The following is a 14697-nucleotide window of genomic DNA, read 5'->3' on the forward strand; positions in this document are numbered from 1 at the left end:
GGAGTCTTCGTGGTATCCGAAACAGAACATCTAGATTCAGTCACTATACTATGTTTCATATAGTATCAATCTTGTGAACTCTTCAAGTTTCCTCTTTCCGCTATGTATTCAAAATGGACAGTGATACATTTGTGTATGTTTGTGTGTGTGTATGTGTTTGTGTGTGTGCGTGTATGTATATATATATGTATATGTGTGTATATGTATGTATATATATGTATGTAGCATGTGTATATGTATGTTATGTATGTGTATGGGTAGATATATATTTTCTTTTGAGAGCAGGCAACAGAATTTAATTTTTAATGTGGGCCAGTGTGCTCACAGTAAAAATGACAATAAAGATTATCTTAATTATGGCCTTAAAAAATAACCTGGATCATATTATACAATAGAATCATCTACCCAATGGCTCTAAATGAGAAGATCCTTATTTTGAGGAACCTACTAAGGGGGAAGGGGGTGGGTTTATTCATCCTTTAATTTTTGTAATTCCTCAAAGAATTAAAATTTTATCTAGGCTTAGTAATCTGCCACTACTCAGGGTGGCTAGAGAGAAAAATTGGGATGGGGGGAACAAGGGTCAAGCAGATCTAACAGATTAGGGGTTACATTTCCACATATTGCCTGCCACATAATGAAAGTAGAGAAGGTCTTTTCACCTCCAGCCAGTGAACAATCTTCAGAATATTTTCTTCTCATCTAACCGTGAACAAACTTCCCCATTTATGTGTTCATCTGGCCGGTTCATCCCAAGATTTATACCTGACCAAGTTGGATACTTTTTAAACTGCATACTCTCATCTACATGTTCCATTTAGTAACTTACATTTTCAGAAGTGTTTCGCTGATTTGCCTTGTAATGCAAATTACAAGGATGTGCTAATGATGAAAGAAAACATTGAAAGCACTGAAAGGAAATGGAATAAATTGCAAATTAATAATCCTATGAGATGACATAAGGACAGTTGCTTCCTTTTTCTGAATTTCACAAATTCCAATTCTACGGTGGCACTACTGAATCCCATAAAAACATCAAAACCTCTTATTCTGATCATTTAGCTAACAGCAAACACAGAAATCCATGACTGAAACAATATTCTCAACAGCTTCTTACCGAATGTGTGTTGCAGGGAGGGACTCATACTGCCGAGACAGAAACAATTCTCTGTGCTTCAACTGGTGCTTTTGTTTATCAGTCAGATCTATTTCTCTGGGAATTTCAGATTCTTCCTCAACTTCTTCTACATAAAAGAAGAAAAGAGAGGCCTGATGTAATCTTTAGAACCATTTTTCAGGAAGGTTTCTGTCCTCTATAAAACTTTCCATCTCATCTTACTATTTCTGCAAAAAACAAAACCCCATCAGTAACCAAAACTGATCACAACAAAACATAATATTCAATGGGAAAACAATCTATTTACTAGAATTATTTTCTATAACACAACAATAATAATACGCCCTTGAGCTTTTTTACAATTATAATCATTTTGGGTTGGGTGCAACTGTATCTACCAGCATTTAAGGGCTAAGAAGAAATAAAAAGATGAACAGCAATTATTTTTCCTTATCTTTTTATTTTTTATTAGTTCTTAAATGTATCAGCAGAAATTCCCTTTCATTATATTGAATTCAGCTCTTTAATTTGCTATTTTTCTACCTAGATACTTAGAACAATTTTACTTAAAATATAAACTAAGACTGCTACCTATTCATAAGATCCATATATCAAAAATTGTATTCACAGGAAAGTAACTTTACAATTGCAGCCTTAAAATATGATAAAATGCACTGTAAAATATAACCCGTAATTCCACTTTTGAGACTGAGCCATCATTTTTACATATATTTTATGAATCTGCACTGCTTATGCATTTTAAAATAGCTAGTGTAGAATGTATAAATGTACCGTATTTTCCGGCATATAAGACGATCCCCGACTTCGGATAAGATCTGCATGGTTTAGAAAGTCATCTTATACGCCAGAAAATACAGTATATTTTTGTAATTTAGATTTTTAATATCACCAAATAATTCAGTATTATTTCAAATTGCAGCACTTATTTTAGGTGAGATGATCCCAGGTCAGGAATGATTGGAAGAACTATTTATGTTAATCAAAGAAATCTTTCTTATGGTCCTAGACCAGCATAAGGAGGATGAGCTATACACTATAAAAATCAGTATCTAACAATAATTATAAAAAGATAAAAATATAAAACAGAAATATATAAAAAACAAAAGTCTTAAGAGGAATCTAAAAGGAAGGGTAGGAGCATTAAATAAATGTTGAGGAGCATAAAGATTAATATATGGTAAACTAAAGCTACCATGGCACAAAAAACTCTGCAGTGGTGAGTTAGATACTCATTAAAATTAGTTTATGATAAACATCATCATCTAGCAAATTTTAAGCACAGCATTAGATGTTGTATCTGAAAGCAGCAGGGAAGTGTAGAATTGTTCTGGGCTCCCTGAGCATTTATACCATAATGGTGAGATGAGGTTGGTATAAATGTCCAGAGTCACAGGGGCAATCACTCTCCAGATAAAGAATTGTCCTATATTGGCTTTCAAGGACAGCTTGGGGCAGGGTTCTGTAACCTTGACAACATTAAGACTTGTGGACTTCAGGTCCCAGAATTCCTCAGTCAGCTATGCTATGCTATGCTGGCTGGGGAATTCTGGGAGCTGAAGTCCACAAGTCTTAACGTTGTCACAGTTGCAGAACAGTGGCTTAGGGGAAGGCATAACACCGTGCCAGAGTAAAGGCCCTCCAGTGGTTAGGTACTTCGAGATTAGTTAATTATGCCATGGGGGAAACAGAATACCTGTTGGATTTACTGACAATAATAGCTAGATCCAACTGATGTTCTGTATCTGCTAGACATTGTTTAATGAGTGCTTTGGCCTGATCATATTCCATGCTGACTAGAAGACCTGGAGAGAAGCCCAACAATGAAATTTTAGTTACCACTGCCTGTTTCCATGTGGACTGAAAATCATAGTTAATGGGGCAAGACCAAGGGGAAACTAATATAACTCTATATCAAAACTCTCCAATCCCTAATGGTATAATAGGCCCACATGAAGCCTTTTTCCTATTAAGTTAAATTGCTGGGAACAACAAAACTGGAAGAAAAACAGATTCATGTGAAAAACAATTTCTATACGAGTTTCTGGGCTAATAGTACACAAACATCTAGATCAGGGGTCCCCAATCCCTGGTCCGTGGACCGGTACCAATCTGCCGTGCCCAAAAGGTAGGGGACCTCTGGTCTAGACTGAGCATAGTCCAATGCTTGCTTTTTTTTTTTTTTACCAATATCTATTAGCCCTAGAGATTCTCATAGTCATAACCTAAGAATTCTAATACCTATCTAACCTTAGGACCTGCTCAAATCTGACTTCATCCTTCTATTCATGCTCATACATTCTCACTATACAAATAAAGCAATTAATTAATAGGGAAGAATGTGAAATTAGGCCTATAGAGGAAAGGGGACTACTTGTTCAACCAAAGTTTACAGAGTCCTTTGGATGTTACATACTGTGGCCCTCTCTAATGCTTTGGTGCAGCTTCTGTGTCATGTAGTACTTTCCTGAAATTACCACCTATCGTGGGGGAAACAGGAATGTCTTGATCTGTGTTCTTCCTTTTTAACATCTTTCTGTGAGATACACCAAATTATATCTCTGCCTATATTCTCCTCTCTTCCATCTCAATCCAACAGTTTTAACCAGCAAGGATAGGGGTGATGAAAATCTCACTGACTGCTTGCTTTTTGTTCTGAGACTAGGATTCCAAAATGGTTACATTTTTGTTCTCTCTAGCCAAAGGGTGAAGTTGATACAGTGGGGCAAAAAAGTATTTAGTCAGCCACCAATTGTGCAAGTTCTCCCACTTAAAAAGATGAGAGAGGCCTGTAATTGTCATCATAGGTAGACCTCAACTATGAGAAACAAAATGAGAAAACAAATCCAGACAATCACATTGTCTGATTTGGAAAGAATTTATTTGCAAATTATGGTGGAAAATAAGTATTTGGTCACCTACAAACAAGCACGATTTCTGGCTCTCACAGACCTGTAACTTCTTCTTTAAGAGGCTCCCCTGTCCTCCACTCATTACCTGTATTAATGGCACCTGTTTGAACTTGTTGTCAGTATAAAACACACCTGTCCACAACTCAAACAGTCACACTCGAAACTCCACTATGGTGAAGACCAAAGAGCTGTCGAAGGACACCAGAAACAAAATTGTAGACCTGCATCAGGCTGGGAAGACTGAATCTGCAATAGGCAAGCAGCTTGGTGTGTGAAGAAATCAACTGTGGGAGCAATAATTAGAAAATGGAAGACATACAAGACCACTGATAATCTCCCTCGATCTGGGGCTCCACGCAAGATCTCACCCCGTGGGGTCAACATGATCACAAGAACGGTGAGCAAAAATCCCAGAACCACACGGGGGGACCTAGTGAATGACCTGCAGAGAGCTGGGACCAACATAACAAAGGCAACCATCAGTAACACACTACGTTGCCAGGGACTCAGATCCTGCAGTGCCAGACGTGTCCTCCTGCTTAAGCCAGTACATGTCCGGGCCCGTCTGAAGTTTGCTAGAGAGCATTTGGATGATCCAGAAGAGAATGGGGAGAATGTCATATGGTCAGATGAAACCAAAGTAGAACTGTTTGGCAGAAACACAACTCGTCATGTTTGGAGGAGAGAGAATGCTGAGTTGCATCCAAAGAACACCATACCTACTGTGAAGCATGGGGATGGCAACATCATGCTTTGGGGCTGTTTCTCGGCAAAGGGACCAGGACGACTGATCCATGTACAGGAAAGAATGAATGGGGCCATGTATCGTGAGATTTTGAGTGCAAACCTCCTTCCATCAGCAAGGGCATTGAAGATGAAACATGGCTGGGTCTTTCAGCATGACAATGATCCCAAACACACTGCCCGGGCAACGAAGGAGTGGCTTCATAAGAAGCATTTCAAGGTCTTGGAATGGCCTAGCCAGTCTCCAGATCTCAACCCCATAGAAAATCTTTGGAGGGAGTTGAAAGTCCGTGTTGCCCAGCGACAGCCCTAAAACATCACTGCTCTAGAGAAGGTCTGCATGGAGGAATGAGCCAACATACCAGCAACAGTGTGGGCCAACCTTATGAAGACTTACAGAAAATGTTTGACCTCTGTCATTGCCAACAAAGGATATATAACAAAGTATTGAGATGAATTTTTGATATTGACCAAATATTTTCCACCATAATTTGCAAATAAATTCTTTCCAAATCAGACAATGTGATTGTCTGGATTTGTTTTCTCATTTTGTCTCTCATAGTTGAGGTCTACCTATGATGACAATTACAGGCCTCTCTCATCTTTTTAAGTGGGAGAACTAAATACTTTTTTACCCCACTGTACTTGTAATACATTTCATATCTAAGATCTGTTTCTATGCTACAAGCTACTTACAAGAAGTTAAGAGTAAATTGAGCATAATGAAATACAGAATTTGGTAAAAAAAGAAGTAAAGGCAAATTAAGATTTAATATTGCACATTTCCTAGAATTCTCACTTTACTATAAATTCTTGACAGCAAAGTAACTGAGATTTTTCACCAAGTAGAACCAAAAGAAGCCTCTAATTTTACAGTGTAGCTTATACTAGGAAAGAGACTATGTACAGCAGGGGTGGGAAATGAATTTTCCCTAACTGAGACTGTTATGGAGGGCCACCAATACCCTGCCTCTTCTGATGCCCTACACCCTGTCAATGCCCTGCTGATGCTTTGCTCCCTCCTGACAATGCCACAAGCCACTCAAGGACAGCAAATGGGCCGGATGCAGTCAGTGGGCCATAAAAGGCCCATGTCTGATGTACACTATTTAGGCAAATAAAATTAGAAACTTGTCAAGGAGTTTGTAAAAAAAAAAAAAAAAACTCCATGAAAACAGAATTACATTAAGTTAACTGACCCCCCTTCACCCTCAAAGTTTAAGCATATGCCCCAGAAATTCATAAAAGAGGGGGTCTTTTGTCCAACTCATTTTGAATTAGATACTTAGGCATGACATTTTTACACTTTGACTCGGCCCTCATTACTTAGTACTAGCATTTCAATCAACATTAAATATAAGAAAGAAATAAGTGAAAAGTGTGAGAGAGGTGAGCCAGGCATTACCAATAAATAAATTTTAAAAAGAACTACTGTCTCCAAAATTGGTTTCTGACTTGCCTAAACCAAATATCGCAACTGCGAACAAGCACTCAATTCCATAGAATTACTTTTTGCACTGCCAAGACAGGAGGAGGAGGAGGAGGAGGAGGAGGAGGAGGAGGAGGAGGAGGAGGAGGAGGAGGAGGAGGAGGAGGTATTCAAGTTCTAGATATATGGGTCAGCGTGTACAAATTCTGTTCCAGCAGTTGCTTAGGTGGATTGATATTAAACAAGAAAAAGAGCAAAAATACTTATCCTCTAATGATATGCTTGGCTGCATTACTTAATTCCTTAAATCAAGCTTAAAATGTCAGGTAAGGAGCTGAAGTCAATAGTCTTTATGGTGGAAAACAATGTTTATTCAAGCATGCTTTATAAGCCACCAGAGCACTTTACACAGACATTTCTAAAGAATGAAGAAAGGTACCTACATTAGCAATGTTTAATCTTATATAGTTGTGCGTTGTTCAAAGAATATATATGTCTTTCATATTTTCACTCATTATATATACAGATAAAATAAATTCAATACATTTCTTAATGTTCTGAAATATTAAAATTCTAGCCTCGCCAAGATAGGTTTTAATAATTTAGCTTTTTTGTTTTTAAATATTTTAGTTTATAAAAGTTTTAAGATTATAATTTTTGCGTTTTAGGTCACTTTTCATTTTTCTTCACCATTAGGAGCACTATTTTAATGAAGTATAAAAATAATTTAAACAGATATAAAAGAACAAGTAGAATAAAAGTGTATGAGAATAATATTTACACCATTAAAAGCTACACTTTTATTGATTGTAATGTCATGAAACTTCACTAAAGACTGCCCACTGCATATTTATGATGTAGTATTTTTGGTCATTACTTAAGGTTTGACATTAATCTGGTTAATGAGACATGTATGTATAAGAGTCAAACACTAATTGTATAAAGTAATTATCAATTAGACAATTGGCTGTTATGCAAATAAAAGGTACTCATTATTATATTTCTTTTGAACAGTGACTTCCAGTGAAAAACATAGCATGCCATCAAACAAAACACATTTTTTAAGATTACTATCATTTGAGAAAACAATATTGTAAAACAAACAATTTACGCACTAACAGTAGTAATCCACATACTAACAGCAAGTCAGTGTTTTGTGAGCTGCACCTTTGCAATGTGTTTCCAGGTGCAATTCAAGGTGTTAGTTATAACCTTAAAGCCCTCTATGGCAGGGGTGTTAAACTGCCGGCCCGCGGGCCGGTTTCATCATACCTAAGCCATGCCCACCCCATTGCCAGCAATGCAAAAAGAGTCGCCAAACTTAAGTCAGGCAAAGCCCCTGGCCCCGATGCTATACCTCCCAGTTTGCTAAAATCTAATCCCGAGTGGTGGATTCCTCTTCTGGCAACACTCTTCACCCATATTAATTCCTCTAGCAGGATTCCTATCTCTTGGAGTCTAGCAATTATTATTCCAGTTTTTAAACAAGGAAACAGGAACAACCCTGCCGATTATCACCCTATAAGCCTGCTTTCCATCATTGGGAAATTGTATGCTAAATATCTTCAACGTAGACTCCTCACTTGGGTTGAGGAGTCTAACATTATTGGTGCAGAGCAGATTGGGTTTAAAGTAGGCTGTGCCACATTGGACCACTGTTTTGTCCTAGCACACCTGGTTGATAAATACGCTATTACACCAGGTAGCAAACTCTTTACTGCTTTTATTGATTTAAAGGCAGCATTTGACTCAGTCCCACAATTTTGTTGTGGTCAAAACTGCACAAAAGTTCTATTGACAGACATATTTTGTTCTTAATCAGATCTTTGTATAATCAGACCTCTAGCCAGGTTAGGTGTGGCTTGCAGGGAGAACTTTCAAATCCTATCCTGATTGAGAGTGGATTTAGGCAGGGTTGTGTCCTGGCCCCTCTTCTATTTAATCTATTCTTATCCGACCTGGCCTCTTATTTTGAACGCATTGAGTCCCATGCCCCAAAGTTGTTAAATACGAAGATTCTGCTTCTTCTTTATGCTGACGATGCAGTCCTTCTATCACAATCAAGGCTCGGTCTAAAACTTTCTGCATTTGGGTCCTACTGTGCTGAGAACCATTTGTCTATTAATTATGACAAATCCAAAGTATTGGTATTCTCTAGAGCCCGGAAATTATACAACTGGGCTATCAATGGTAATGTTGTTAGGCAGGTTTTCCATTTTAAGTATTTAGGTATTCAATTTCAGAATACAGGTGCTTGGACTAATCATCTAACCCAGGTGCTGAATTTGGCCTCCTGTAGCCATCAGCAGATTATAAGATTTTTTTTTACCCAAGGAGGCCAGTTTATTCCTTCTGCTCTACGTATATATCAAGCCAAAACCCTGGCCCAAACTCTTTATGGAATTCCCACATGGATACGAGGCTTCAAGGATTGTATTGAAAGTACCCAGGCTGTTTTTCTTAGGAAACTTCTGGGTCTTCCTCCCTGGGTTGGATTTGCTTCAATGTACCTGGAACTGGGCATTCGTTCAGTCAAATGCGTGGCGTGGATTAACACCTTACAGTCCCTGGTAGCTACCTCTCCCTGGTGTTTGCTGACTCTCATACTTCTCATTGGGAGAGGGAGCTGATGAAGAAACTCCATTTGCTAGGTTTTACGGGGGATGCTCTGGGAGATTATGGTCTCAAGGACACCCAGTTTAGGGTAGTCCAACGGCTTGTGGACATAGATTTGCCATACTTAAGAGCCAGAGACAACAAAACCTGCCCCCCCTTTGATCTTTAGCCATTCTAATAATTATGGATTGAAGATGGCCTCTTTTTTCTATACTCTAACCATCCCCAAGTATAGAAGAGTCTTTTCCCTAGCCCCTTTCAATGTCTTGCCCTCAGCATTACTCGACGGGCGATTCAAGAGGCTCCCGTTTAATGAGCGACTATGCCCCTGTGATAGGGCTGAAGTTGAAACTGTGGAGCATGTCTTATTATACTGCCCTATGTATAATACAGCCAGGATTAAATTATTGCCTCTCCTTGGAATTGATTCCTCTGGTTCTAATGTTAGTAATTTGGTTTTATATTGTCTAGGGGATGGCTCCTCCTATATTACTTCTCAGGTTTCTAAATTTCTTTTAAGAGCTGTAACTATTAGAGGAGAAGGTTGTAATTCCCTTTAGCCAAGGCTTCTGGTGTTAATTGTTTGTGATTATATTTTTCTTGTGTTTTTTTTTTTTGTTGCACTTGCATTTTGGTCTGTGACAGCAAAATAAAAATTATTATTATAAAAAGAGTCATGATACATCGCGACGCTTCACGTGACGTGGCGAGTTTTATGCCCGTGCTCTAGGGCTTGGGGCCTTTTCATCTATATAACCACTTACACCAAATAGAACCTACTTGTCTATTGTGAGCCTGCAGAAAGTGCTTGCTGACAGTCCTCCCAGAGCAAGAGGAGACCTGCAGGCAAATATTTTCTGCAACAGCTTCCTTTCTGTTAAATGCTCTCCCACAGAAGACATTAGAACCACAATCTTACTCCTGGAATTCTGAAAGCTGCTGAAGATGTGGTATTTCAAAAAACAATCAGGAACTGAGACATTAATAATAAAGGTCCTGGAGATATGAGACACTATTGTAAATGATTATGGTGGTATATTTTATGCTGCTGATATGATGAATTGTTATGATGTTGGGACATGTTTAATAATTTTGATTTTTAATTACTGAATTATAAATATTGCACTGTCACTCTTGCTTAAGAGCTGCTTAAGATTCATAATGACTGCAGTGCCATAAAAGCAAGTGTAACTAATAAATAAATCATAAGCAACAATTATTTCAGAAAAGTGGCCACACAGTTCACATGGAACTCTTACCTAATCAATTGTTTATTTAATTATTGAGGTTGTAGGCTGCCCAACTTCAACACAATTACAGGTGGTTCACAAGTTAAAATAAAAATTATGTTAAACACCATAAGGACCACATGATCTCTAACCATGTCATCCCCAACTCACTATAACTAAAACATTGGAATAAATTAAAGTAATTTATGAAATTGCCTACAAAGAAAGTTTTTTATCTTCTCCAGTTCCCTGCTATTTCCTACCTCCGAAAACATGTCAGATACAATATGGCAGAGGCAACCTGGATAAAAGGGAGTTGTTCAAAATCTTGCAGAGGCTTATCTAATCTTGATTATATTTTCACTGGTAATCCTCTATATTGCATCCCAATTTTTGGGAGACATGTATGTTTCAAACATGAGATGTATGGAACATAAATTGAGGATAAAAAATTTCATGGAGGGAAAATTTAGTTAACTAAATTTCAAACTTAAGACATTAAGCTTTTAGAGTCTGAAACAAAAGAAACCATAAAAAACATGCTGAATTATTTTGCTCTTCTACTGAACTATTAACAATATGAATAAATACAGAAAAAATAATACTGCACTAAATTATCTAGATCAATCATGCTGTAGCTGAAAAAAAGGGAAAAAATCAAACTGCAAATTTATTAGCCCTTAGTTCCAGCTCTAATTGCTTGTAAAGATATGTTTGATTACTTGTATGAAAATGCAGACAGGCATGAAATTCTGAATGCACATCCTATCAAGGGTATTAATAAATTGCATGTATATTCAGTTTCTCATGCACAGTCTAATGAAGTACATACAGACACAAAATATTATTTTAAGAATGCATAATTCATGCTATTTGTTTCTAAATAAAATAAAAAACAACTTACTTGCATGTTTGTCTGCAAGCATAATGAGGCTATTGGAGATGTCTCGTCGTCTGTAAAAGCATACTACTTTTGCTTCCACATTACCACTGGCAGTCTAGAAAATGACAGAATTAATTAATGAAATACATATTAAGAAGTAAACCTTAATATTCACCATAGACTTTCCACAAACCCAAAATTCATCTTTTTTTAAAGCTGGCTCATGTCATTAGAGAAATCATATTGAACAAAAATTGATTTACAGAAGACAGAATAACAGAGTTGGAAAGGACCTTGGAGATGATGATGATGATAATGATGATGATGATAATAATAATAATAATAATAATAATAATCATCATCATCATCATCATCCAGAAAAATAATGACAATGAATCATGCCCTTCATCCACGCAGTGACATTGACAGACTTTATCTTCCAAGGCAAATAGGTGGGCATGGAATGCTATAAGTACGTCAGATGGTTGAAGAAGAAAAAATGGCTTTGGAAGAATATCTGAAGAACAATGATGAAGATGCACTGAAATTAGTATATCAGGAAGGCTTACTGACTACTGGAGAGACCAAACTGGCCTACAAGAAAGACCAAATGAAGGACAGAATAGAGGCATGGGAAGACAAAGCACTACATGGCCAATACATAAAAAAAATAGCTGGGAAAGCAGATAATAACAAGACCTGGCAATGGCTAAGAGCAGGAAAATTGAAGAAAGAGACCGAGGGACTAGTTTTGGCTGCACAATACCAAGCCTTAAGGACAAATGCATATAAAGTCAAAACTGAGAAGACAGACATTAAGTGCCGCCTATGCAAAGAAGCTGAAGAAACAGTGGACCACCTGGTAAGCTATTGCAAGAAGATTGCACAGACTGATTACAAGCAGCGGCATGACAAAGTAGCAACAATGGTGCATTGGAAGATCTGCAAAAAATATCATTTGCCTGTAAGCAAAAACTGGTGGGATCATAAAATAGAGAAAGTCATAGAAAATGATAAAATTAAACTGCTCTGGGACTTCAGAATTCAAACAGACAAGCACCTGCAACATAACACCCCAGACTTAACAATTGTCGATAAGAAAGACAAAAAAGTCTGGATAGTGGACGTGGCAGTGCCTGGAGACAGCAGAATAGAAGAGAAAGAACTGGAGAAGATAACAAAATACAAAGACCTACAAATAGAAATAGAAAGACTGTGGCAAAAGCAAGCAAGGGTAGTACCAATAGTAATAGGCTCCTTGGGTGCAATCCCAAAACAACTGGAGCACCACTTGAACACCATTGGCATTGACAAATTCGCTATTAGTCATTTGCAAAAGGCGGCCTTACTAGGAACTGCTTCCATCCTGCGACGATACCTGTAATACCATCAAACATCCACATCTGCCTATCCCAGGTCCTGGGTAAGGACTCGATAGACAAAATGCCAAATCCAGTCTGAACATCTGGCGGACTGTGCGATGATCCATCAATAATAATAATAATAATAATAATAGTAAAGTTGGAAGGGACCTTAGAGGTCATCTAGTCCAACCCCCTGCTCAGGCAGGAAACCCTATACCATTTCGGACAAATGACTGTCCAGTCTCTTCTTAAAAACTTCCAGTGTTGGAGCATTCACGCTTCTGGAGGCAGGTTGTTCCACTGGTTAATTGTTCTAACTGTCAGGAAGTTTCTCCTTAGTTCTAGGTTGCTTCTCTCCTTGCTTAGTTTCCACCCATTGCTTCTTGTCCTGCCTTCAGGTGCTTTGGAAAATAGCTTGACACCCTCTTCTTTGTGGCAGCCCCTGAGATATTGGAACACTGCTACCATGTCCCCCCTCATCCTTCTCTTTGTTAAACTAGACCACAGGTCGGCAACCTGCAGCTCCAGAGCCACATGCGGCTCTTTGAGCCTTCCCTGCAGCTCCCAGCCTCCTCTGCCATTTGCAGACAGAGACAGAGACAGAGACAGAGAGAGGCAATTGCGCTCTCTCTGTGTGTGTGCATGTGTGTGTGTGTAAAAAAGAGTGGACTCACAAATCTTATTGGGCGGAGCTCCTCCCTTTGCTGCATCTCTGCAGGAAGCAGGAAGGGCAGGAGAGAGCTAGCTAGCCCAGCTATGCTGACTCAAGAATTCTGGGAGTTGAAGTCCATGAGTCATAAAAGAGCCGAGGTTGCCTACCTCTGAGCTTCTTGGAGAACAGCTTGAAGCCAGCTTGCCAGGTGAGCAGAAGATCGGAGAAAGGGAGAGGGGGGGGAGAGAAAGAGAGGGAGAGAGAGAGAGAAAGAGAGAAAGAAAAGAGGTGGGAGAGGAGAGGAAGAGGAGAGAGAGAGAGGTAAAGGAAAAAGAGAAAGAGAAAAAGAAAGAAAAAGAGAAAGAGGGAGAGAGAGGGAGGGAGGGAGGGAGGGAAAGAGACAGAGAGACCCTTTTGACATCTAAAATGAAGATAACACTGCATATATCCTTTTTTACCTTTATTATAGGTGTGTGTATATATGTATGTGTGTGTGTCTTTGGTTGTTTGGGTTTTCTCCCGCGTAAAATTGGAGGTGTCTTGGCGATGTTTCGACGAAGTCCCATTCGTCATCTTCAGGCTGGTGCTTTCAGCTTCGTGTTCGAGGAGCAATGTGTGGTCTTAGCTGTTTCTTCCTTTTAACTGCCAGTGGGGGTATGAACTGATTGGGTGGGAGCTTGGCTGTGTTCTGATTGGGTGGAGGTGTTTTCTGATTGGTTAGGGGCGTGGCTGTGCTCTGATTGGCTGGGGGGTTGGCTGTGCTCTGATTGGCTGGGGGAGTGTTCTGTTTGGTTGTGCTCAGGTTAGTCTGAGTTGCAGGGGGATTTAAGATTTTAGGCTGCCTTGCTATTTTTTGGCTTCGCGTTCGTGGTCGTGCCTCATCTTCATGGAGGGTGTCAGTTTGCTTCATGTATGGATTGGAGGGGTTTAAAGTGGGGAGAAAACCCGAACAACCAAAGACCTACATACAAACACCCGCGAAAACCACAGAAAACAAGTATGTGTGTGTATATATATATATATGTGTGTGTGTGTATGCGTGTATGTGTGTGTATGTATATGTATACACACACACACACACACACACACACACACACACTAAAGGTAAAACAGGATATATGCAGTGTTATCTTCATTTTAGATATCAAAAGGGTTTTGCGGCTCCCGGTGTTTTGTTTTCGGTGGAAAACAGGTCCAAGTGGCTCTTCCAGTGTTTTGGATTGCCTACCCCTGAACTAGACACACCCAATTCCAGCAACCGTTCCTTATATGTTTTAGCCTCCAGTCCCCTAATCATCTTTGTTGCTCTTCTCTGTACTCTTTCTAGAGTCTCAACATCTTTTTTACATCGTGGTGACCAAAACTGGATGCAGTATTCCAAGTATGGCCTTACGAAGGCATTGTAAAGTGGTATACTTTAATACTTCACGTGATCTTGATTCTATCCCTGTTAATGCAGCCTAGCACTGTGTTGGCCTTTTTGGCAGCTGCAGCACACTGCTGGCTCATATTTAGGTGATTGTCTATTAGGACTCCAAGGTCCCTCTCACAGTTACTACTATTGAGCAAGGTGCCACTTATGCTGTACTTGTGCATTTGGTTTTTCTTGCCTAAATGTAGAACCTTACTTTTTTCACCACTGAATTTCATTTTGTTAGATAGTGCCCAGTGTTCAAGTGTTCAAGTCTATCAAGATCTTCTAGTCCAACCCCGTGCCCAGGCAGGAGACCCTA

At 39.0% G+C, this 14697-nt stretch overlaps 1 protein-coding gene across 1 annotated transcript in view; it reads right to left on the reverse strand.

Annotated features, from left to right (window-relative positions):
* Positions 1–14697, reverse strand: part of MTA3 (metastasis associated 1 family member 3) — a 144547-nt gene that overhangs the window by 110281 nt on the left and 19569 nt on the right. The window contains exons 3-4 of the mRNA XM_039329735.1: positions 10970–11063; positions 1118–1244 (exon numbers count right to left, since the gene is read on the reverse strand). Coding sequence (XP_039185669.1) covers positions 1118–1244; positions 10970–11063 — 221 coding nt within the window. The remainder of the gene's footprint in view (positions 1–1117; positions 1245–10969; positions 11064–14697) is intronic.

The sequence above is a fragment of the Crotalus tigris genome, unplaced genomic scaffold, assembly GCF_016545835.1.
Source record: "Crotalus tigris isolate CLP2741 ecotype Arizona unplaced genomic scaffold, ASM1654583v1 scf7180000024411.593283, whole genome shotgun sequence".
Classification (NCBI taxonomy): domain Eukaryota; kingdom Metazoa; phylum Chordata; class Lepidosauria; order Squamata; family Viperidae; genus Crotalus; species Crotalus tigris.